The following is a 25811-nucleotide window of genomic DNA, read 5'->3' on the forward strand; positions in this document are numbered from 1 at the left end:
ACATTCAATATGATCAAGGCTCCCCATATCCCTTGATTCCCTTAGCCCTAAGAGCTAAATCGAACTCTCTCTTGGAACACATCCAGTGAATCGGCCTCCACTGCCTTTTGTGGCAGAGAATTCCACAGATTCACAACTGTCCGGGTGAAAACGTTTTTTCTCATCTCAGTCCTAAATGGTCGACCCCTTATTCTTAAACTGTGACCCATGGTTCTGGACTCCCCCCAACATCGGGAACATGGCTGAGCAACCTGGAGATCAGGTAGGTTCAGGTGGACTGAGCGAAGATGTTCAGCGAAATGATCGCCCGGTCTACGTTTGGATTCTCAGCCTTTGTTTTCATCCCTCTTGCAATCTGTTTTTCAAATCCCGGGTGACATGATCACCTCTGCACAGGTGACCTTGCCTTTACCTGCCTGAACCCCAAGCTTTGCAAATTCCCCCACCCTCGACCACCCCTTTGCCTCCACAGATGCTGCTCTACCAGCTGTGCCACTATGCTGTATAAATAAAAATGTCTTGCAATGGTGGTTCAACCTTGGAATTGTCCTGTTGCCCGAGTGACCTGGACTTCAATCCAAGGCTGGAGATGGGTGGCACGGTGGCGCAGCAGTAGAGTCACTGCCTTACAGAGGCAGAGAGATAGGTTCGATCCTGACTACGGGTGCAGTCTGTACAGAGTTTGCACATTCTGTGACTGTGTAGGTTAATTGGCTTCTGTAAATTGCCCCTTTTGGTGATAGGGTGATCGATGGTCAGCATGGACTCGGTGGGCCGAAGGGCCTGTTTCCACACTGTATCTCGAAACCGTTGAGAAAGTGTATTTTAGATCCTGGGCTGATCAGAGTTGGATTTAGCTGAAAACCCACACCGATACCCCACAGCAAACTAAATGGGTAAATCATTTCTCAGCATCTCTATACTAATTTGTCACAATGTCATGAGTCATTTCACGAAGATGAGATGAAATGTAACAAGAATTCATACCAGGCTGTTGCTTGTTAGTTTAGTTCAGTTTAATTTAGAGATACAGCGCGTAACCAGGCCTTTGGGCCCAAACACACTAGGACCAATTTTACATTTTATACCAAGCCAAAATTAACTTACAAACCTGTACGTCTTTGGAGTGTGGCAGGAAACCGAGGGTCTCCGAGAAAACCCACGCAAGTCACGGGGAGAGCGTACAAACTCCGTACAGACAGCACCCGTGGTCAGGAATGAACCCGGGTCTCTGGCACTGCAAGACAGTAGGTCTGCCACTGCGCCACCGTGCTGCCATGTTTATGTATTTTCTCGTTAATACAATGTGTTGGAGCCCCATTACACAGCTCCTTCAGTGGTAGACCAGCGGGTAGAGCTGCTGCCTCACAACGCCAGAGACCCGGGTTCGATGCTGACCCCGGGTGCTGTCTGTGTGTGACTTTTGCTCGTGTATTTCCTCCGGGTGCTCCGGTTTTCTACCATGTCCCAAAGACGAACAGTATATAAAAACAAATTGGAGGAACTCAGCGGGTCAGGCAGTGTCTGTGGAGGGAATGGCCAGGGGATATTTCAGGTCTAAACCATTTTCAGACTAATTGACGTGGGGAGGGCGGGGAAGAAAGCTGGAAGAGAGAGGTGAGGATGGGTCAAAACCTGGCAAGTGATAGGTGGAGTGCTGGTGCAGGACTCCCAAAAGTTAATCTGCAAGTCGAATCAGTAGCAAAGAAATCAAACTCACAGCTAGCATTTATTTCAAGAGGGCTTGTATACAAAAACAGGGATGTAATGCTGAGGCACTATAAGGCCGCATTTGGAATATTCTCAGCAATTTTTGGCACCATATCTGAGGAAGGATGTGCTGGCTCTAGACAGGGTCCAGAGGAGGTTTACAAGAACGGATCCCAGGAATGAGTGGGTTAACATATGATGCACCACTGGGCCTGTACTCGCTGGAGTTTAGAAGAGGCTTGAAATACAGAACAGTGAAAGGCTTGGATAGAGTGGACGTGGAGAGGATGTTTCCACTAGTGGGGAGAGTGGGACTGGAGGTCATAGCCTCAAAATTGAAGGACGTTCTTTTGGGAAGGAGATGAGGAGAAATGAGGTGGTGAATCTGTGGATTTATTTGCCACATAAGGCTGTAGAGGCCAAGTCAGGGGATATTTTTAAGGCAGAGATAGATAGATTCTTGATTAGTACAGGTGTCATAGGTTATGGGGAGAAGGGAGGAGAATGGGATTAGGAGGGAGAGATAGATCAACCATGATTGAATGGCGGGGTAGACTAGATGGGCCAAACGGCCTAATTCTACACCTAGCATTTATGACCTTATGATACAGGTGATGATTGGCAGCCAGGGACAAAGGCTAGAGATGAAAAGGAGACAAAACAGTGCCGGATAAGGAGGGAAGATGAGTGAATGCGACGCCAGAGGTGGGATATGGGTAGAAGGGGTCAGGGGAATGGGTGAGGGGTGGAAGAGGGGAGAAACATGGTGTGGTGGGGGTGGAAGGGGAGGAAAGTGTTGGCGGGGGAGGTGCTAATTAAATTAGGAGAATTCAATGTCTGAAGAAGGGTCTCCCATTCCTTCTCTCCAGAGATGCTGCCTGACCCGCTGAGTTACTCCAGCACCTTGTGTCTTATCTGATATAAACCAGCATATGCAGTTCCTTCCTACACAGTGGGGGAGAGACGAGAGGGTGAGACAGAGAAACCTGTTGAAATTAGAATCATATTCTCAATAATAAACCATCGCTGAGAAATTAAATGTGGCGACATATTTCATAACCCACACATCTTGAATAGACACAAAGTGCTGGAATAACTCAACAGATCAGGCAGCAGAAAAGGGAATAGGAGACCTTCAGATTCGACCCTATTCCTTTTCTCCGGAGATGCTTCTGTCCCTACTTTGTGTCTGTCGCCGTTTAAACCAGCATCTGCAGTTCCTTTCTACACACGACATCTTCGAAGCGGGTATCTGGTAGCTACAGGCATTCAATCAGAAGGCGTTGGACATGTGAGTCATACAGATACAAGCCCTTGCTGCTCCCCCCACCCATTGACGGTGGCTCAGCTGGAGCTGCGACTTCGCATCGTAATGACCCATGGCGATAGTTCCCTGTGGCAACGAGCACGCAGCTTGCACCAAAGACCCTGGCTTGCACGATGCAGATAGAGCCGCGCTCAAAAGGGCAGCTCGGAAGTGTAATCAGAGCCCTTCAGTATAAGGGCCTGTCCGTGTCACCCAGTCAGCGTTGGAAGCCCGGACGCCAGCATTTAAAAGCAGCAACTGGATCTGGAGTTGAGAAGCAATTGACAACAAGCCCGTCGTTACTTCTACCGCTACCGGAGACCTGGGAAGATGAACGCCCCGGGGTTAGGAGCCTTCAATGAAGTTGCCCAAACACCACTGCTGAGGAAAATCAGAAGCTTGATACCCCTCAACTTCTGGACAGAAGTGAAGGAACTTTTCCGATTGGCCGGTCCAGTGGTAAGTTTATCTTTCCAAACCTGTTCCACTTGTCTGAAGAAGGGTCCCGACCCAGAGATGCTGCCCGACCCGCTGAGTTACTCCGGCACCTTGTGTCTATCTTCTGTTTAACCCAGTATCTGTCATTCCCCAACCCCCTACACACTACCCCATTTGCAGTTCACCTGATCTGATTCTCAAGAGAATTAAACGTCCCAATTTGCAGGGCAATGTTTCAGTCGAATAGAAACCAAGAACTGCTGCCGCTGGTTAATGCATTGAAGGAACAAAAGTGCTGGAGTAACCCAGCAGGCCAAGCAGCATCTCTGGAGAGAAGGAATGGGTGACATTTCGGGTTGAGACCATTCTTCAGATTGGTGTCGGGGGAGAGGGAGATACATAGATAAGGAAGTGTCAGGTGTGAAAATAGGACAAAGGGAATGGAGATCAAGTGAAATGTAGAATAGATCATTGTTAGCTGGGAGTTAACTGTTTTTTTTAAAAATCTCTGTTCAAAGCAAACAGAGATAAAATGTAGTCGGAGACAGTAAGACTGGCCGGAGAACTGGGAAGGAGAGGAATAAAGAGAGAGAGGGAAATCAAGGGTTACTTGAAGTTAGATAAGTCAATATTCATACAGCTGGGGATTATATTGCACTAAATGTTATTCGTTTTATCCTGTATCTGTACACTGTGGACAGCTTGATTGTAATCATGTATAATCCTTTCACTGCCTGGATAGCACGCAACAGAAAAGCTTTTCACTAAACCTCTGTACACGTGACAATAATAAACAAAACTAACCCGAGATTAGAATGTTATCCCCACCTTCTCATCCACTACCCGATCATGCTAGTTCCATGTTATCCCACTTTCTCATCCCAAGGGGCAATTTACAGAGCCCAATTAATCTACCAACCCACACGCGTGTCTGTGTGGAGTTTGCACGTTCTCCCTGTGATCACGTGGGTTTCCTCCAGGCGCTCCGGTTTCCTCCCACATCCCAAAGACATTTGGGGTTGGAGGTTAATTAGCCTCAGTAAATTGCCCCTTAGAGATGGGATGAGAAAGTGGGATAACATAGAACGAGCATGAACGGGTGATCGATGGTCGGCATGGACTGGGTACGTCGAAGCACCTGTTTCCAAGATGCGTCTTTCAATCAATCAATTTTGCGTTGGTATTACTGCCAAAAGGAGGTAGTAACGGCTGATATCTTTAAACTAAACTAAACACTAGCTCGAGAAGAAGCACATTGCCTTCGGATTTGGCATTGGACAGACTTCCCGACTCAACATTGAATTGAACAATTTCCGATATCCTGCTACTCCAGTGGAATCAGGGGATATGGGGAGAAAGCAGGAACGGGGCACTGAGTTTGGATGATTAGCCATGATCATATTGAATGGCGGTGCTGGCTCAAAGGGTCGAATGACCCACTCCTGCACCCATGTTTCTATGTTTCACTGGCACTTCCATCATTGCCATCATAGTTCCCGTCCCATCACCGAGACAAAAAGAGTTTTACATTTTGTAGAAAGTGGGGGAAACGGGGCAGAGATCAAGGGCGTCACGGTGGCACAGCGGTAGAGTTGCTGCTTTACAGTGCCAGAGGCCCGGGTTCAATCCTGACTACGGGTGCTGTCTGTACGGAGTCTGTACATTCTCCCCATGGGTTTTCTCCAAGATCTTCCGTTTCCTCCCACACTCCAAAGACGCACAGGTTTAATTGGCTTGGTATAAATGTAAGCAAACTATCCCTAGTGTGTGTCGGACAGTGTTCATGTGCGGGGATGGCTGGTCGCTGCAGACTCGTTGGGCCGAAGGGCCTGTTTCTGCGCCGTATCTTTAAACTAAACAAAAGAGAGGGTCTGTGGTATTCCAGGGATTGAAGTGGGAATGACCAGGCAAGAATAGGAAGCGAAAATGTGGATTTAATACGAAGTCTCACTTAACTAGGAGTAGGGCTGATGGATTACCAGGAAGAGGCCCCAGTTAGTATAAGGCAGCAGACTTTGCGAATAGTGCTTACTGAGGTTGGTAATATAGGATGCGAGCTGGGGATGAGTTGAAATAGTCTATCATGGACAGAGGTGGAGGCTGCGGTAATTGATGCCGAGAACAAAATATCAATTTGATTCATTAAATGGCCTTAAAATCCAACATTTTGACCTTACTTGTCCACTGTCTTTCCATCTCTTTGTGTGGCTCTGGGTCAATTTTTGTTGTAGTTTAGTTTTAAGGGCCTGACCCACTTCCCCGAGTTATTCACGAATTCTCCCGAGTTTTCAAACTCGCAGAATGTTAGTAATGAGTCCGTGGATATATCGTAGCGGCTCGTTATGCCAGCCGTATGTACTCGGGGCTTCCGGTAAGTCGGGACGTTTTTTCAGCATGATGAAAAATGTCTACGAGTCAAAGAAATAGCCCCGAGTACCTACGGCTTGCATAACGAGCCGCTATGATATATCCACTAACTCCTACGGACTCGTGAATAACTCAGGAGAATTTGTGAATAACTCGGGAAAGTGGGACAGGCCCTTTAGAGATACAGCGTGGAAACAAGGTCTTCGGCACTCCGAGTGCACGCTGACCGCTAGTTCCATTTGTCCCACTTTCACACCCTGCACATTAGGGGCAATTTACAGAGGCCAATTAACCTACAAACCTGCACGTCTTTGGGACGCAGGAGGAAACCGGAGCACCCGGAGACAACCCACGCGGTCATAGAGAGAACGTGCAAACTCCGTAAAGACAGCACCCGAGATCAGGATTGAATGCAGGTTTCTGGCGATGTGAGGCTGCAACTCTATTACTATGTTTGGTAAATTTTGTTTGCAAACAATTTCACGAGGCTTGTTCATGTTTTTTGGGGTAAATGTTAAAATAACAGTCTTATGGGCTGAAACCCGAGTGCAATTTGAAACTTTGACTAAAATGTTCCTGCCTTCTCTATGTAGAGCTATATTCGCTGGAATTGAGTTCAATTGGAGCCGATATGGAATTATAGGATGTTGTATGTTGCAGTAAGGTCGACTGCACAAGAACGACACTCAGAGGCAGTATCTGAAGATAGAAAGCAGAGATATTTCTACCAAAATATGATAGTTGGCTTCCTAGGGAAGCTCGCAGTATAGAAAATCGTGCTATAAAAACATTCGGGGCAAAGGGGTTTGGAGTTAGAGAGATTCAGACTAGCTATAACAAAGCTATTGTTCCCACAGGATCAACAAAAGCAAAGATCCTTTTTAACAGCAAAAAGATTATTTTTATGCAAAAGGACATAAAGTGCTGGAGTAACTCAGCAGGTCAGGCAGCAACCTTGCGGACCATGGATAGGTGGCGTTTCGGGTCGAGACCCTACTTCAGACTGATTGCAGAGAGGGGGGGGGGGGGGTATAAAGCTGGAAAAGGGGAAGAGTTGCTCCTCACAGCGTCAGAGACCCGGGTTCGATCCTGACCTCGGGTGCTGTCTGTACGGAGTTTGTACGTTTTCTCCCTGTGACCATGTGGGTTTTCTCCAGGTGTTCTGGTTTCCTCCCACATTCCAAAGATGTGCAGGTCTGTAGCTTAATTGCCCTCTGTAAATTGCCCCTAGTGTGTAGGATGCAAAGGTGGGATAACATGGAACAGTGTGTGGGTGATCAGTGATCGGTGTGGACTCGGTGGAGCAAAGTTCGATTCCACAATGTATCACTAAAACTAAAACTAAAAATTGACCCAGAGTGTGTAGGTAGTAGGCTGACACAGGCGAGCTGTTACATACACTTTTTTTAAATTAAAAGCAATGAAGGCTACATATTACAATGTTTAACATAGTGTCAACAAGATACAATACAAGTGATTGCTTTTCAATTTTAACAGCCACATGTGGTGAAACTGACTGATTGTGATCTTAAAAGACAATGGTGTCTGATTACTGCAGGGAAGTTACATGGAACCAGTTTTTTTTCCCTGGACGGTTTTTATTTAAGTAAAGCAGCTTTTTTTCCTGCTTGTCTATTTCCAAAGTAACCTTGTTGTGATGCACTGGGAGGAGAGGAATAGATCGGGTAGATGCACGGCGTTTCTTGCCCAGAGTAGGTGAATTGAGGACCAGAGGAAAGATTTAATAGGAATACGAGGGGTAACTTTTTCAAACAAAGGGTGATGGGTGTATTGAACGAGCTGTCAGAGGAGGTAGTTGAGTCTGGGACTATCCCAATGTTTAAGAAACAGTTTCTTAATCAGCTAGACAGGTACTTGGCTAGGACAGGTTTGGAGGGATGAAGGGCCTGTTTCCACACTGTATCACTCTCTGACTCCATGACTTTAGTTCCCGATCAAAATTTGTGTTGTAAGCAATTTGGCCCGTGCAATACGAACAGTGTTCGCTGGTTTAGCACTCGAGTTACATCCATTTGTGTTATGGAAGCTTGCGTTATAGCAAGCCAACCTGATTACATCTTGGGACATAGTCTCTGATTACAGGATCAGCCACTGCATACACAGGGGACAAAAACAGCTTCACTCAAATGCTGCTTAACTGCATAAGATAAATCAAATGCTGCGTAGTTTATGCCCCAGCAGTATGAACATTGACTTCTCTAACTTCAAATCGCCCTTGCTTTCCCTCTCTCTCCGTCCCCTCCCCCTTCCCAGTTCTCCCACTAGTCTTACTGTCTCCGACTACATTCTATCTCTGTCCCGCCCACTCCACTGACATCAGTCTGAAGAAGGGCCTCGACTCGAAACATCACCCATTCCTTCTCTCCAGAGATGCTGCCCGTCCCACTGCGTTACTCCAGCTTTTTGTGTCTATCTTCGATGTAAAGCCACATCTGCAGTTCTTTCCTACACATAAGATAAATCAAACCTGAGTTTAAAATAGTTGTTTACTTCAATTAATTAAATTCGTGGCATGGATGTTTTACATTAAAGATATCTTAGTTTAGTTTAAATCTACAGGCCCTTCAGCCCACCGAGTTTGTGGTGACCAGCGTTCCCTGCACACTAACACGATCCTAAACACACTAGGGACAATTTACAATTTTAACCAAAGCCAATTAACGTACAAAACTGTACGTTTTTGGAGTGTGGGAGGAAACCGGAGCGCCCGGTGAAAATCCACGCAATCACGGGGAGAACGTACAAACTCCGTATAGAAAGCTCTGGTAGTCAGGATCGAACTTGGATCTCTGGCGCTGTAAGGCTGCAACTATACTGCTGGTCCACCAAGCCGCCCTGTAAGGTTCTTGAGCATGTTATAGTGCTGCAGCAGCGTTAGATAATGTTGAAGTTGTTAACTTCAAATGCATTGCCATGTTGAACGCAGGTGAATTGTTTCATACAGCAAGCAACAAGCTCACATTTCACATACAGTGCATTGAGAAAGTATTCAGACCCCTTCACCTTTTCCACATTTTGTTACATTACAGCCTTATTCTAAAATTGGTTACAGTCATTTTTTTTTATCATCAATCTACGCACAATACCTCATAATATAAAAGCGAAACCAGGTGTTTAGTAATTATTGCAAAATAATTAAAAATAAATAACTGAAATATCACATTTACGTAAGTATTCAGACCCTTTGCTGTGACTCTCAAAATTGAGCTTTGGTGCATCGTGTTTCCATTGATTATCCTTGAGATGTTTCCACAACTTGATTGGAGTCTACAAGTGGTAAATTAAATTGATTGTACATGATTTGGAAAGGCACACACCTGTCTATATAAGGTCCCACCGTCGACAGTGCATGTCAGAGCAAAAAACAAGCCATGAAGACGAAGGAATTGTCTGTAGACCTCCGAGACAGGATTGTGTTGAGACACAGATCTGGGGAAAACATTTTTTGGAGCATTGCAGGTCCCGAAGAGCACAGTGGCCTCCGTCATTCTTAAATAAGAACTTTGAAACCACCAGGACTCTTCATAGAGCCTGGCCAAACTGAGTAATCGGGGGGGAGAAGGGCCTTAGGATAGAGACTTACTAACATATTCAGGGAGGTGACTAAGAACCCGATGGTCACTCTGACAGAGCTCCAGAGTTCCTCTGTGGAGATGGGAGAAACTTCCAGAAGGACAACTATATTTTCAGCACTCCACCAATCAGGCCTTTATTGTAGAGTGGCCAGACAGAAGCCACTCCTCAGTTAAAGGCACATGACAGCCCGCTTGGAGTTTGCCAAAAGGCACCTAAACAAGATTTCCTGGCCTGATGAAACCAAGATTGAACTCTTTGGCCTGAATGCCAAGTGTCACTTCTGGAGGAAACCAGGCACCGTTCATCACCTGGCCAATACCATACCTACGGTGAAGTATGGTGGTGGCAGCATCATGCAGTAAGGATGTTTTTCAGCGGCAGGAACTGGGTGACTAGTCAGGATCGAGGTAAAGATGAACGGAGCAAAGTATAGAGAGATCCTTGATGAAAACCTGCTCCAGAGCGTTCAGGACCTCAGACTGGGACAGACGTTCACCTTCCAACAGGACAACGACCTAAAGCTCACGTCCAAGACAACGCAGGAGTGGATTTGTGACAAGTCTGTGAATGTCCGTAAGTGGCCCGGCCAGAGCCCGGACTTGAACCCGATCGAACATCTCTGGAGGGATCTGAAAAATAGCTGTGCATCGACACTCCCCATCCAACCTGACAGAGCTGGAGAGGATCTGCAGAGAAGAATGGGAGAAAATGACCCAAATCCAGGTGTGCCAAGCTTGTAGCGTGATACCCAAGAAGACTTGAGGTTGTAATCACTGCCAAAGGTGCCTCAATAAAGTACGGAGTAAAGGGTCTGAATACTTATGTAAATGGGATATTTTGGTTATTTATTTTTCATTATTTTGCAAAAATTTCTAAACAGCTGTTTTCACTTTTTTATTGTGGGCTATTGTGTGTAGATTGCTGATTAAAAAATATGAATTGAATCCATTTTAGAATAAGGCTGTAATGTAACAAAATGTGGAAAAAGTGAAGGGGTCTGAATACTTTCTGAATGCACTGTATTCAGTTTTTTCTTAAACATTTCTTTGTGCATTATGTTACGTGCTGTTTTACTGCTTTTCCCAATTTTTTGAGTGAATTGGATGCCATTGCTTCCTAGGAAGATTATAATTTCTTCATGATAACGGAGGAATTTTGTTTTAAATGTTTCTGATGAATACAGCACAGTGGCGCAGCGGTAGAGTTGCTGCCTCACAGCACCAGAGATCCGGGTCTGATCCTGACTACGGGTCCTGTCTGTATGAAGTTTGTACGTTCTCCCCGTGACTGCATGGGTTTGCTCTGTGTGGTCTAGTTTCCCCCGCATCCCAAAGGTGCAGGTTTATAGGTCAATGGCCCTCGGTAAATTACCCCTTGTGTGTAGGATGTGAAATTTGGATAACATAGAACCGGTGTGAAGGGGTGATCAGCACGATCTCGGTGGGCCGAAGGGCCTGTTTCCGCGCTGTATCTCCAACTAAACGGTCTTGTGTTGATGTGCCTTCCATCCAGAGAGATGAATCTCTCAGATTCTCCACACGGGAGGGACATTGAAGCTGAGATATTGATACACGACCTACATTGCCAGATGACTGGGCACAAAAGGAATCGAGGGATGAAAAGGATTAGGCGGGAATGCAGTTGACCTTTCTCCCCTACCATCGAATGGGCTAGCAGACCTGAAAGGGTCGAGTGGCAGATGGTGCCGCGAGTCCTGACTCCCATATCCTTGTTTTGAAGGGAAGATCTCCGCAATAAGTCACTCTTTTAGTGACACGACCACAGAGTCTGGCTGTAGGATCTAAAAAAAGACGAGCTTAAAGCAGCAGTTTTCCTACTGTCAGAATGCGGCAGCTGTAATATTTCACCACAGTGTCAGCGTTTCCTTGAAATCCTTTAGTTTGTGTCTCAAGTGATCAACTTTGCTGTACAGTTGCACGGGTACTATATTGTAACATTTCTCTTTAACTGAAATAAAAATCCATGCCATTGAAACGACTCCAAATCCATGAAGTACAGCTTAGTTGGATTTTGCTGAGGCGCATTTGGAGTATTACATGCCGTACAGGTCAGAGAAACATAGAAACATAGAAAACAGGTGCAGGAGTCGGCCATTCGAGCCAGCACCGCCATTCAATATGATCATGGCCGACCATCCATAATCAGTGCCCCTGTTCCTGCTTTATCCCCATATCCATTGATTTTGTTAGCCCTAAGAGCTAACTCTCTCTTGAATGCATTAACTCTCTCTTGACTACATCAAGAGATCACCCCCATTACAGGAAGGATATGGATAATGGAGGCTTTGTTGAGGGTGCAGAGGAGGTTTACCAGAATGAAGCGTCTAGCCTGATGGGAGAGGGGATAAGAGGAAGTGACCAGGGTGAGAATGGTCCTTGATCATGCTGGTGGCCTTGCTGAGGCAGCGTGAGGTGCAGATGGAGTCAATGGAAGGGAGGTTGGTTTGTGTGATGGTCTGGTCTACCTCATATCTCTGGGATTAAAATGGCTCCTCTTTAATTACAAAGACATGGAGGCTTGGGGTCTGTCCACACTGACCTGGATATAAGCGTCTCACAGGGTGAGACCACTCCCTTCCATTCCCGGATTAGAGGGCATTATCCACAAGGAGAGGTCGAAGACTAGAGGCCACAGCTTGAAGATGAGAGGGGAAAAATTGAAGTGAGGTGTGGGGAAAGTTGTTGAGACAGAATGGTGGGATGTATTGCCAGGGGTGGTGGTGGTGGAGGCAGATAAGATAGGAGGATTTAAGAAGTAGGCAGACGGATATTGAGGGAATAGCAGGATATGGAGAATGTGCAGATGGTGGAGATTAGTTTAACCTGGTACAGACATTGTGGGCCGAAGGGCCTGTTCCTGTGCCGTACAGTACTGTAATGTTTTATCAATCTAAGTTTGTATAAGATGGTTGTTTACAACATCATAAACATGCACAACAGGCATTGTTTGAAGCAGGGGTGGGGAGCCTGCGGCCTTCTAGGCCATTAAGTGCGGCCTTTTGAATGAATCCAAATTTTGTAGAACAAATCCTTTTATTTTTATGAATATGTTTTTGTTCTTCTTTTATTATTTTAATTTTAATCTTAAAATGAACGTATTTAAAATACCAAAGAGTAAAAGAAGATTCAACAAAATAATCCTATGTCTAATTGGCGTCTCTTGGAATACGGCCTAGTTAGATTACAGCTAACTTAATGCGGCCTTCCAACATGAACACTTTCCCCATCCCTGGTTTGAAGGACATTATGCCCCTCACTTCTCCATCTGGCCACCGGGGGCAGGGGCGGGAGGGTTTTGGTGGGCCAGGCCCCCTGTCAGTCTGAAGAAGGGTTTCGGCCCGAAACGTCGCCTATTTCCTTCGCTCCATAGATGCTGCTGCACCCGCTGAGTTTCTCCAGCATTTTTGTGTACCTAGGGTTTTGGTGGTGTGTGCTGGAGTTTTATTGCTGAAGGATACTGCACGTGGGGAAAGTGAGGAGAGGGGTTAAAAGATGAAGGCCTGCATTTTGCTAACATTGATCTGGCCATCACACAACAAGCAACGGGTCAAACACTAGCGAGAAGCAATGACGATGAATCATAAAGGCTGAAGAACAGCAGCCAGTTTGGAGAGAGTAAAGTGGTGGTGTGAGACTGGTCATATGCCATCCCAAGTTGTATCATTAACCATTCAGCCACCAATAGACTCTGGCCAAGTTGTCATGGAGCCTGCATATAACTTTGGGGAACTCTGTGGGTTAAGACAAAATCTAGTCAGTGCTGGAGTAACTCAGCGGATTAGGCAGAATCTCTGGAGAACATGGAAAGGTGACACTTCGGGTCCGGGCCCTTCCTCAGAGTGAACAAGGGTCCCAACCCAAAATGTCACCTATCCATGTTCTCCAGATATTCTGCCTGACCCGCTGAGGTACTCCAGCACTTTGTGTCTTTTTTTGTAAATCAGCATCTGTAGTTCTTTGCTTCCTCAAGTCAAGTTGAGTCTAATAATACCTTCTCTCTACTTGCCCCCCTATCTCCCCCTCTCCTCTCCCTCTCTCTCTCTCTCTCTCTCTCTCTCTCTCTCTCCCTCTCTCTCCCTCCCTCTCTTCCTCTCCCCCTCTCTCTCTCTCTCTCTCCCCCTCCCCGTATCTCCCTCCCCCTCCCCCCCTCTCCCTCTCATCTCCCTCTATATCTTTCTCTCTCTCTCTCTCTCTCTCTCCTTCTCTCCCCCTCTCTCCTCTCCCTCCCCCCCTCTCCCCCTCTCTCTCTCCCCCCCCCTCTCTCTCTCTCCCCCTCTCTCTCTCTCTCCCCCTCTCCCCCCTCTCTCTCTCTCTCTCTCTCCTCTCTCTCCCCCCCCCCTCTCCCCCTCTCTCTCTCTCTCTCCTCTCTCTCCCTCCCTCTCTCTCCCTCTCTCTCTCCTTCTCTCCCTCTCCCCCTCTCTCTATCTCCCTCTCCCTCTCTCTCTCTCTCTCTCTCCCCCCCCCCCCCTTCCCTCGTGCAATATTTCGACAGTTTTTCGGTTTCTGCCTCACAAGACGAGTGATTGATATTACAATATTCTGTAATAATATTAATCATTCTTCTTCTTTTTATTGCAGGTTCTATCCCAGCTGATGGTGTTTTTCATCGGCATAGTCAGCTCCATATTCTGTGGTCATTTGGGGAAAGTTCAACTGGATGCAGTGTGTCTCGCTACAGCAGTACGTATATCCAAACGCCAATTTCATTTATCACTACAAACCCTTCAACAGGGCAGGGTAAAGGCAGGCATAGAGTCATAGTCTTACAGATATGATACATATTAAACGATAGAACTCTCTTTATCCCAGGAGGGAAATTGATCTGCCAACAGTCATAAAAACACAAAATACATGAAACATGAAATTAAAGTGACAAAGGGGGAAGGATTGGGGAATGGGCAAAGATTGGAGGAAGGGGAGAGGAGTCAGTCGACCCCACGACAGAAGGGGGAGGAGTTGTACAGTTTGACAGCCGCAGGGAAGAAGGGTCTCCTGTGGCGTTCTGTGCTGCATCTTGGTGGAACCAGTCTGTTGCTGAAGGTGCTCCTCGGGTTGACCAGTGTGTCATGGAATTTGCCTCTTATGGACCAGATGGAATTTTATGACATTGCAGTCGCCATTGTTACCGAGTCTAGGTTATATTGGTTTAGTTTAGTTTAGAGATACAACGAGGAACCAGGCCCTTCAGCCCACCGAGTCCGTGCCGACCAGCGATCCTTGCACACTAACACTATCCTACACACACTAGGGACAATTTACATTTATACCAAACCAATGAATCTACAAACCCGCACGTCCATGGAGTGTGGGAGGAAAGCGAAGATCTTGGAGAAAATCCACGCGGGTCACGGGGAGAACGTACAAACTCCGTACAGACAGCGCCCGTAGTCAGGGTCGAACCCGGGTCTCTGGTGCTGTGAGGCAGCAACTCTGCCGCTGCCGCCCAATATAATTAGCTAAACAATAGACAAAGTGCTGGGAGTAACTCAGGGAGTTAGGCTGCAATTCTGTAGAACATGGATAGATGACGTTTCAGGTTGGACCCCTTCTTGGGAGTCTGAAGAAAGGTCTTGACCCGAAACATCACCTATCCACGTTCTCCGGAGATGTTGCCTGACACCCCATGTTACTCCCAATATTTTGTGCCTCATTTTGTAAACCATCATTTGCAATTTCTAGTACCTCGATTTAATTTGCTAAGTCTGTTTTTCCCAGTTGCCATGGCGGGATGTGAACTCCTGACCTCTGAGCATTAATCCAGGTCTTTGGTTATGGACGTTGTGCCTTCCCTCACAGTGGGAACCAATGTGGGGGGATGTTTTTATGTTTAAATTTCTCTACTATTGTTATGTTTGTATTCTTTTTAATGTGCTGCAATGGCAACTTGAATTTTAGATTCAGATTCAATTTTAATTGTCATTGTCAGTGTACAGTACAGAGACAACGAAATGCATTGTCTAAGACATCAATTTCGCTACACCAATTGGTGTATGTGACAATAAATGAACCTTTGAACCTTTGATTCATGAACAACACTAATGTGATCGCTTTCCCCACTCCTGCCGATGATGCCCGCATCCCGGGAACGGAAGTGCAATTGGATCACAATGCGTTTACCTTGTGCTGGCATTTACAATTGAACTGTTCATCCATTTTCTTTGCCCTTTGTTACCTGTGCACAGATGATTAATGTATCGGGTATCTCCGTGGGTGCTGGATTGGCCTCCGCCTGTGATACGCTCATATCCCAGGTAAGTGTGGACACACCCCAAGCTTAAGTTTAGTTTAGTTTGGAGATACAGCGAGAAACAGGGGCCATTCGGCCCACCGAGTCCGCATCGACCAGCGATCCCCGCACATTATCACCAGTCCTACACACACCAGGGACAATTTACATTAATACCAAGCCAAGTAACCTACAAATCTGAGATAAGCAAAAATGCTGGAGAAACTCAGCGGGTGCAGCAGCATCTATGGAGCGAAGGAAATAGGCAACGTTTCGTACCCGCTGAGTTTCTCCAGCATTTTTGTGTACCTGGGATTTTCCAGCATCTGCAGTTCCTTCTTAAACACAGCCTACAAATCTGTACGGTTTTGGAGTGTGGGATCTCGGAGAAAAACCCATGCAACGTGCAAACTCCATACAGACAGCACCCGTAGTCAGGATCGAACCTGGGTCTCTGGCGCTGTGAGGCAGAAGCTTTACCACTACACCACTGTGCCGCCTCCATGTCTTTGTAGTTAAAGAGGAGCCCGTTTAATCTCGGAGAAATGAGGTGGACCCGTCCATCACCCAAGCCCACCTCCCTTCCATTGACTCCATCTACACCTCACGCTGCCTCAGCAGTGCCTCCAGCATAACCAAGGACCAATCTCACCCTGGTCACTCCCTCTTCTCCCCTCTACCATCAGGCAAGAAGCTTGAAAACTCACACCCCCAGATTCTGGAGTCTGAAGAATGGTCTCGACCCAAAACATCACCTGTTTATTTTCTCCAGAGATGTTGCCTGACCCACTGAGTAACTCCAGCATTTTGTGTCTATCTTCAGAATCAAGGGCAGTTTCTTCCCAGCCGTTATCCGGCCACTGAGCCATCCCCTCACTAACTAGAGAGTGGCCTAGCCTCCTGTATACCTCATCGGAGACCTTAGAACTATCTTTAATCGGACTTTACTCGACTTTATCTTGCACTAATCATTATACCCTTTATCCTGCATCTGTACACTGTGGACGGCCTGATTGTAATTCATGTATAGTCTTTTCGCTGCCTGGTTTTTAACAAATTTTCTTCTGATTTTACAGACATTTGGCAGCAGAAATCTGAAGAGAATTGGGGTGATTCTGCAAAGAGGAATCCTCATCCTGATGATATTCTGCTTCCCCTGTTGGGCCCTCTTAATTAACACCGAGCACATCCTGCTGGCTGTTCACCAGTCTCCCAAAGTGGCCAAGTAAGGAGCTTCCATTGTTAGGTGTAGGAAGGAACGGCCGCTGCTGGTTTAGACGCTAAATGCTGGAGTAACTCAGCGGGACGGGCAGCATCTCTGGCGAGAAGGAGTGTCACCCGTGCTTTCTTTGTTAACAACCATACACTCTGTGGAAATGAGGTGCTGTTTGACTCTGTCTTCGCTAGCAGTGGAGGTCCATGAGATAACAGAAGGCACAATCCATTATGTAGATAGGAAACCCTCGTTTTAATGGCCCTCTCTGTAATGCATCTCGGTTATAGCGGACGGGCCTACCGACGGCTGCCCACCCCACCCCTAGCCCACACTGCCTCCCTGGCACTGACAGCCCCGGCTGCCCACACGCCACCCCTGGCCGCCACCAGGCTGTACCTACTGCCACCACCACTGCCGTCGCCAGCCCTTACCAACACTGAGGCCGCTGATCCTCGCCTCTCCACCGGCCACCAGGGGGCCAGGGCCGTCAACATACCTGGATCCCAGGGCCCAGTTCCGGAGCGAGTGTCTGAAGAAGGGTCCCGACCTGAAACGGCAGCCGTCCACATTCTCTAGAGATGCTGCCTGACCCGCTGAGTTACTCCACCACTTTGTGCCCTTTTCGTGTATTAACCAGCACCTGCAGTTCCTTGTTTCCATCACTTGTACAATGATAATACCGTATGTGGAGGAAGGAACTGCAGATGCTGGCTTACACTGAAATAGACACAAAATGCTGGCAGCATCTCTGGGTAGAAGCAATGGGTGACGTCTGGGAGAGTCACAGCGGTGAGCCCTTACCAACAGTGCCCTTCAGATCTCTGTATAAAGGTGGCACGGTGGGGCAGCTGCTAGAACCGCTGCCTCACAGCGCCAGAGATACACCGGGATCGATACAGACTTCGGGCGCTGTCTGCGTGGAGTTTGCATGTTCTCCCTGTGACTGTGTGGGCTTCCTCCCACGTGCTAAAGACGTGCGGGGTTTGTCGGCTAATTGGCCTTCTGTAAAATGCCCCTGGTGTGGAGGGAGTGGATGGGAACATGGGATGACATGGAACTAGTGTGCGATCGGTGGTCAGCATGGACTCGGTGGGCCGAAGGGCCTGTTTCCATGCTGCATTTTAAAATCAATCAACGTAGTCAGTAACTCGTTTCTCCTTAACCGTCTGTTTGAGGGCAAGCAGCGGTCAGGGTTTTCTTCCTGAGCTGGAATCTTCTGCCGCTGGTTAAGATCTGAATGTACTCTGTGAAGCACAGAGTGCTAGACTGACAGTAGCGGCTGCAAACATAAACTCTGTCATCCCGTCCGGCATGTGATGCCCTGAAGGAGCTGAGAAGCAGCTGTTGCTTTTGGTTCCCGTTCAGGCTTTACTAGAAGTACAGGTATCTCCGGACGTACTTTTCAATAACACACTCCGCAAAATGGGAATAATTATTTGGTTGCCAATTATGTTTCATATGTGCACTTGCACAGAATCAGGTGGGCTTGTGATCGATCCCGAACTACCATCTACCTCATTGGTGACCCTCGGACTATCCTTGATCCCACTTTGCTGCCTTTACCTTGCACTGTGCATTATAGAAGGGTTTCGGCCTGAAACGTTGCCTATTTCCTTTGCTCCATAGATGCTGCCACACCTGCTGAGTTTCTCCAGCAATTTTGTCTACCTTCGATTTTCCAGCATCTGCAGTTCCTTCTTGAACATTCCCTTATCATGTATCTATACACTGTAAATGGCTCGATTGTAATCATGTATTGTCTTTCCGCTGACTGAATAGCACGCAACAAAAGCTTCTCACTGTATCTCAGTAGACGCAACAATAAACTAAACTGTAAACTCTCAGACTCTGCCTCTGTCCAAACTCACTGCTCATGCTCAGGCCCATCCAGTTACTTGGTTCTCACTGTTGTCTTTCTTTCCAGGTTAGCTCAGCTGTACGTGTGGATATTTATCCCTGGTCTTCCTGTAAGTATGTCAATTGCATCTAATTTGTTAGCAAACTACTCGCAGGACAAACTTAGAACATAGAACTTGAACATTCTCAGAATTCAGAGCTCAGAATTAAAGGACGTTCTTTTAGGAAGGAGATGACGAGACATTTCTTTTGTGGTGAATTTGTGGAATTCTTTGCCACAGAAGGCTGTGGAGGCAAAGTCAGTGGATATATTTAAGGCAGAGATAGAGAGATTCTTGATTAGTACGGGTGTCAGGGGTTGTGGGGAGAAGGCAGGAGAATGGGGTTAGGAGGGAGAGATAGATCAGCCATGATTGAATGGCGGAGTAGACTTGATGGGCCGATGGGGTGGAAGCTGGAAAAGAGATGGGGCAGCTAATGGGTAGACACAGGCGAGGGCAGCTTTTGATGGTGCAGATGGTGAACAAAGACCGGAGATGAAATGACAGAAGGTACGAGACAAAAGGATTGAAGAGTTGCGAATTGTGAAGCTGGAGGAAGGAAGAGAGTCATGGAGTCATAGAGTGATACAGTGTGGAAACAGGCCCCTTGGCCCAACTTGCCCACACCGCCCAACATGTCCCAGTTACACGCCCCACCTGCCCTCGTTTGGTCCATATCCCTCCAAACCTGCCCTGTCCATGTACCTGTCTAACTGTTTCTTAATTGTCGAGATAGCAACTAATGGCAGCTCGTTCCAGACACAGGCACCCATTGTGTGAAAAAGCAGCCATCAGATTCCTATTTATGGTCGCCTTAATGGTGAACAAAGACCGGTCCTCGATTCAACTCTGGGCACAGACTCTGGCATACCCAATCTTACAAATACATATGTAGGTGGAAGGGTAGCGAATTGAAGAAATTGGTGGAGGAAGGGGGAAAGAGAGAGTGATAGGAGAGAAGAAGGGGGGGGGGGGGAGGGGAGAATGGTAATTACATAAAGTTGAGAGATTCATCCAGAGTCAGATTCTGAGTCTTCCAGGGTTTCACACCTGGAAGCTCACAATGAACTGCAGACGCCGGAATCTTGAGAAAAACGCAAAGTGCTGGAGGAATTCAGCGGGTCAGGCAGCATCTGGGGATGGAATGAACAGGCGGCATTTTGGGGAGGAACCCTTCTTCCATTGTGGATGCTCACCAGACTGACCTCTCGAGGCAAGGTGCTGTTTGAAGCATGGTGGATGGGAGGTAGTGTGTAGGTCAGACTCCAGCATTGAAGCAAAGTGTGATCTTGACTTCATTTAGTTTAGTTTAGATTTGGATTATTCTCACGTGTACCGAGGTACAGTGAAAAGCTTTTGTTAGAAACATAGAAACATAGAAATTAAGTGCAGGAGTAGGCCATTCGGCCCTTCGAGCCTGCACCGCCATTTAATATGATCATGGCTGATCATCCAACTCAGTATCCCGTACCTGCCTTCTCTCCATACCCTCTGATCCCCTTAGCCACAAGGGCCACATCTAACTCCCTCCCTTCCAACCCTTGGGCCACACCAATCTCCATTTCTAGCCTAGCCAATAAAAACTCTAACCCCTCTGATTCCAGAGTTCCAGAGAGTATTCACCATCTTGTTCAAAAAAGTTCTCCTCATCTCGGTTTCTGGTGGATTTTCTCTTAAACTCCCTCTATGGACCTCTGGTCCTCGGAGACCCAAACTGCACGGGAACAATCTGGGCAAAGAGTACAACTGCAGTAGAAGTTCTATACTCCAATCCTCTTGCTATAATTCTAAGCCAACCAAGTCTATCCAGTCTTCTTTAGACAGCCTGCTGCACCTGCATGCCTAGGGAAATGACTGGTACCATGACACCCAGGTCCTCGCTGCATCTCCCCCTTTGGCAATCGGCCACCGTTTAGATGAATCTGCTTTCCCCGAGTTTTTGCCACCAAATGGATAACCTCGGGGGCATCTGCCAAACATTTGCCCACTCACCCAGGGAACCTCACCTATCCAAGTCAACTAGTCTCCTAGCATCCTCCTCACACCTAACACTGCCCCCCCATACCATTCTTTCTTTACTGCCTGCTGTCATCCGCAAACTTGGGGGGCTGGGGTCCCAGTACTGAGTTTTTGCCACCAAAATGGTAACCTCACATTACTGCCTGCCATGTGCCAAAGGACCCTTGCCCACTCCTACTCTCAGCTTCCTGCAGTCCAGCCAGTTCTCTATTCACATCAATACTGTACCCCCGCTGCCTTATGCTGTATGTTTGTATACTAAACTCTTATGTGGGACCTTGTCGAAAGCCTTCTGGAAGTCCAGATACACCACACTCCACTGCTTCTCCCCTATCCACGCCAGTTCACTCTGTTCTGATTTAATATATATTTAAATCGCTGGGTCCCAGTCACTCTATCCACATCAATCCACTGAGGTTTGTCTACTAATCTTATGTGGGACCTTGTCGACAGCATTCTGGAAGACCAGATTCACCACATCCTCTGTCTATCCCCTATCAACGATACTAGTTACATCGAAAAATTCTATAAGATTCGTCAGACATGATTTACCTTTCGTAAATCCATGCTGACTTTGTCCAATGATTTCACCACTTTCCAAATGTGCTGCTATCCCATCTTTAATAACTGACTCTAGCAGTTTCCCCACTACCGATGTTAGGCTAACTGGTCTGTAATTCCCCGTTTTCTCTCTCCCTCCCTTCTTAAAAAGTGGGGTTGCGTTTGCTACCCGCCAATCCTCTGGAACTACTCCAGAATCTAAAGAGTTTTGAAAGATTATTACTAATGCATCCACTATTTCTGGAGCTACTTCCTTAAGTACTCTGGGATGCAGCCTATCTGGCCCTGGGGATTTATCGGCCTTTAATCCATTCAATTTACCCCAACACCACTTCCCGACTAACCTGGATTTCACTCAATTCCTCCACCTCCTTTGACCCGCGGGCCCCTGCTATTTCCGGCAGATCATTTATGTCTTCCTTAGTGAAGACGGAACCAAAGTAGTTATTCAATTGGTCCGCCATATCCTGGTTCCCCATGATCAACTCACCTGTTTCTGACTGCAAGGGACCTACATTTGTTTTAACTAATCTCTTTCTTTTCACATATCTATAAAAACTTTTGCAGTCAGTTTTTATGTTCCCTGCCAGTTTTCTTTCATAATCCATTTTTCCTTTCCTAATTAAGCCCTTCGTCCTCCTCTGCTGGTCTCTGAATTTCTCCCAGTCCTCCGGTATGCTACTTTTTCTGGCTAGTTTGTACGCATCATCCTTTGCTTTGATACTATCCCTGATTTCCCTTGTTATCCATGGATGCACTACCTTCCCTGATTTATTCTTTTGCCAAACTGGGATGAACAATTTTTGTAGTTCATCCATGCAGTCTTTAAATGCCTTCCATTGCATATCCACCGTCAACCCTTTTAGAATTAATTGCCAGTCAATCTTGGCCAATTCACGTCTTGTTGGGTCCTATCCAGTCAGTGGAAAGACAATACTTGATTATAATCAAGCAGTTCACAGTGTACAGATAGATTCCAGCTACCAAAGATGTGTACAGCAATTCGTTCTTCCCCCGCACAATTAAAGCATGGCATAGTCTTCACTCTACCATAGTTACCCAACCAGATGCAACTAAATTTAAGGTAGCTCTTTCTTCCCAAAAAAAACTTTCTGGCTGAAGTCCTCCCTCTACCACCTCCAGTTTAAATTCCATTTGGAATGTTTTGGAAGACCAAGAAACCAAGAAACATGATATGAGGTAACGTTTAGTGCAAGGTAAGGTCAGTAAAATCCAATTAGAGATAGTGCAAGGGTCACCAATGAGGTGGATAGTAGTTCAGCTCTGCTCTCTGGTGGTGATAGGGATGATTCAGTTGCCTGATCACAGCTGGGAAGAAACTGTCCCTGAATCTGGAGGTGTGCGTTTTCACTGAGGGGATGTTTTGCCTGAGGGGAGAGGGGAGAAGGGGGAGTGGCCAGGGTGCGGCTCGTCCTTGGACCTACCTCGACATGGATCATTCTTTCGTCCACCATCCTAACATCTACCTCTTTTTTTTTCCCACAGGCAGCATTTCTGTATCAGTTGGAGATCCGATACCTTCAGAATCAGGTACTGTCACCCACAGCACCAGCGGGTAGCTTGGTAAATGCGGCGGCCAGCTGCAGCCGCTGGCTGGGAACACTCAGCAGGTCAGGCAGCATCACTGGAGAGAGAAACAAAGACAACGATTCAGGTCGACGACCTTTCATTTGAGCCGGGGAAAGTTAGAAATCAACATGTTAGACGTTTCAGAGAAGGGAGAGGAGTGGGGAGTTTAGTTTAGTTTAGAGATACAGACCCTTCGGCCCGGCGAGTCCGCACCGACCAGCAATCCCTGCACATTCACACTACCCTACACACACTCGGGACAATCTTTTTTACATTTCTTTTAATGACAAGCCCATCAACCTACAAACCTGCGCCACCGTGCTGTATCTGTGCCACCTGTAAAGGGGCAGGAGAGGCAACAGTTTGGGTAGCCTCCAACAATCCTGGTGAGGTTATATTTTTCTTGACGCGAGTGTGAAGGGTGGGCCGAGTTGTCCAAAGCCGACACCCCCCCCCCCCCAGCAGAGTGCTGTTGGTGATTAGGAAGGAACTGCAGATGCCGGTTAAGGGCCTGTCCTTCTTTCACGACTTAATTCAAAACCTCTGCCGAGTTTAAAGGACCTAAAAAAAAAATCAAGATCGAACTCCTACGACCTTCCATGACTATGTTCACGAACTCCTACGAACGAACTCCTGCGAGTATACCTACGAATTCCCACGACTATTTCGATGCCCTCCTTACGAGTAAAAAGTTGCAATTTCTTTCATCCCGACCATTTTTTTACTCGTGGATATTTTTTATCGGGCTGGAAAAAAAACGTCCCGACTTACCTGATGCCACGAGTACCTACGGCTAGCTTAACGAGCTGGCTACGATATGTCTACGAACTCCTACGGACTCTTTACGAACATTCTGCGAGTTTGAATCAAGGGGAAAACTCGGGAGAATTTGTGAATTACCTCGGGAAAGTGGGGCAGGCCCTTTAACATTCAGACTGAAAGTAGAGGGGCGGGGGGAGGGGGAGGGGGAGGGGGGTGAACTTCAGTCTGACGAGGGGTTCCGACCCAAAACGACACCTGTTTCTTTTCTCCAGAGATGCTGCCTGACCCGCTGAGTTGCTCCAGAACCTTGTGTCTGTCTGCTGCTGGTGATGTATGTTTCTATGTTTAAAGGCTTGTAGTGATGTGTTTGGGGACAGTGGTAGTGTCCACTGTGTAGGAAGGAACTGCAGATGCTGGTTTACACCGTAGATAAGACACAAAATGCTGGAGTAACTCAGCGGGACAGACAGTATCTCTGGATGGAAGAAATGGGTGATGTTTCGGGTCGAGACCCTTCTTCTTCCAGAGTCAGGAGAGAGGGAGACACAGAGATAAGGAAGGCTAAGGTATGAAAATGAGACATTAAAGTGGATGCAGATCAAGGAAAATGAAGAACTGATCATTATTAGCTAGGAGAAGTTGACAACGAAGCAAACAGATAAGAATTAATCTGGGGGACATAGACTGGTCGGAGAACTAGGAAGGGGAAGGGATGGAGAGAGCGGGAAAGCAAGGGTTATATGAGGTTAGAGAAGCCAATATTCATGCCGCTGGGCTGTAAGCTGCCCACTTGTGTGTTCTGGGCCGGCTGCCGAGGTGATAGTTGCAAGTCCGAAAGCTGGCAGCTGCGAGAAATCGAGTGAGATTCGGTGTAAAGGGGCTGTCCCACTGTACGAGCTAATTCAAGAGTTCTCCCGAGTTTCCCCTGATTCGAACTCGGAGAATTACGGTAATGGCCGCTCGTAGGTACTCGGGGCTCTCGTGGACATTTTTCAACATGTTGACAAATCTTCACGAGCTTACCGCGTTTCCCGAGTACCTACCGTTAGCGCTACGAGCCGCCAAGAGACGTCCCGAGCTCCGACGTACCCGCTACGTACATTCTACGTGCTTACCACGAATTTGATTTTTTTTTTTAAACCCGGGAGAGCTCTTGGGGAAACTCGTACAGTGGGACAGGCCCTTAAACCAGCATCTGCAGTTCCTTCCTAATACCAGCACCACTCTTCTGTGGGTAGGAAAGAGCTGCAGATGCTGGCTTAAATCGAAATTAGACACAAAATGCTGGAGTAACTCAGCGGGACAGGCAGCATCTCTGGAGAGACGGAATTCCTTCTCGCCAGAGATGCTGCCTGTCCCGCTGAGTTACTCCATCGTTTTTTTGTCTACTCTTCTGGGGGGGCGGCTGCAGTGGACACGGTGCCCAATCAAAAAAATATGACCTGACAGGATTGTTCAAGGCAACTGGAAATACAACCTGCTCTTTCCCTGCACAGATGCTGCCTGACCCTCTGAGATTCAGGGTGTTTCTGGAACTGCGTGGCTTTGCACGAAGAAGCCTGACCCCGCTGCTTTCAACAACACTCAATTATCACAGTGCTTGTCAAAGCACGGCATTTGGGAGACAAGCAACGCTGGTTTAATGCAGGAAATGAGAGACACTGATTTCTGGGCCTCTGTGCACATGTTCATAGCTGGATAGCGTTGAGATTTTAATTGGATTACGGTTCTGTGAAGATCAGTCAAATTTATTTCACACATGAGAGGTGTTAAGCGAGGGCAGATTTGTTCTGCATGGGGCAGAAACAGAGTGTCACATTGTATATTGCAAAGCAAATACACTCTCATCAAACCAACTTGTTCTGATCCTAGGTCAAATTTGAACTGCTAAATATTCACCGTTAGAATACAGGATTTTTTTTTTGTTTAATTTATTGCCATTTGTACAATTGAAAGCTTTTTCGGTGTTTGCCATCCAGCCTGTGGAAAGATTATACAACCCATTCCTTCTCTCCAGAGATGCTGCCTGTCACGCTGAGTCAAGGGCCTGTCCCACTTGGCCGTCCCTCTCCCCCCCTGCCCCAAAGATCAACTCACCATC

The 25811-nt window shown here is 47.0% G+C and overlaps 1 protein-coding gene across 3 annotated transcripts in view; it reads left to right on the forward strand.

The window, feature by feature from the left end:
• Positions 1-3060: 3060 nt before the first annotated feature.
• LOC129710557 (multidrug and toxin extrusion protein 1-like) overlaps positions 3061-25811 on the forward strand; it is a 51949-nt gene continuing 29198 nt past the window's right edge. For 2 of the 3 annotated variants that reach the window (XR_008725691.1, XM_055657633.1), the window contains exons 1-6: positions 3061-3475; positions 14017-14118; positions 15621-15689; positions 16741-16889; positions 18805-18847; positions 22865-22909. Coding sequence is in view for 2 of the 3 variants with exons in the window: in XM_055657633.1 (XP_055513608.1) it covers positions 3347-3475; positions 14017-14118; positions 15621-15689; positions 16741-16889; positions 18805-18847; positions 22865-22909 (537 nt within the window). In the remaining variant the exon portion in view is untranslated. The remainder of the gene's footprint in view (positions 3476-14016; positions 14119-15620; positions 15690-16740; positions 16890-18804; positions 18848-22864; positions 22910-25811) is intronic. The other variant, XM_055657632.1, reaches the window with a different exon arrangement.

This window comes from Leucoraja erinacea, chromosome 28 (genome assembly GCF_028641065.1).
Source record: "Leucoraja erinacea ecotype New England chromosome 28, Leri_hhj_1, whole genome shotgun sequence".
Lineage (NCBI taxonomy): Eukaryota > Metazoa > Chordata > Chondrichthyes > Rajiformes > Rajidae > Leucoraja > Leucoraja erinaceus.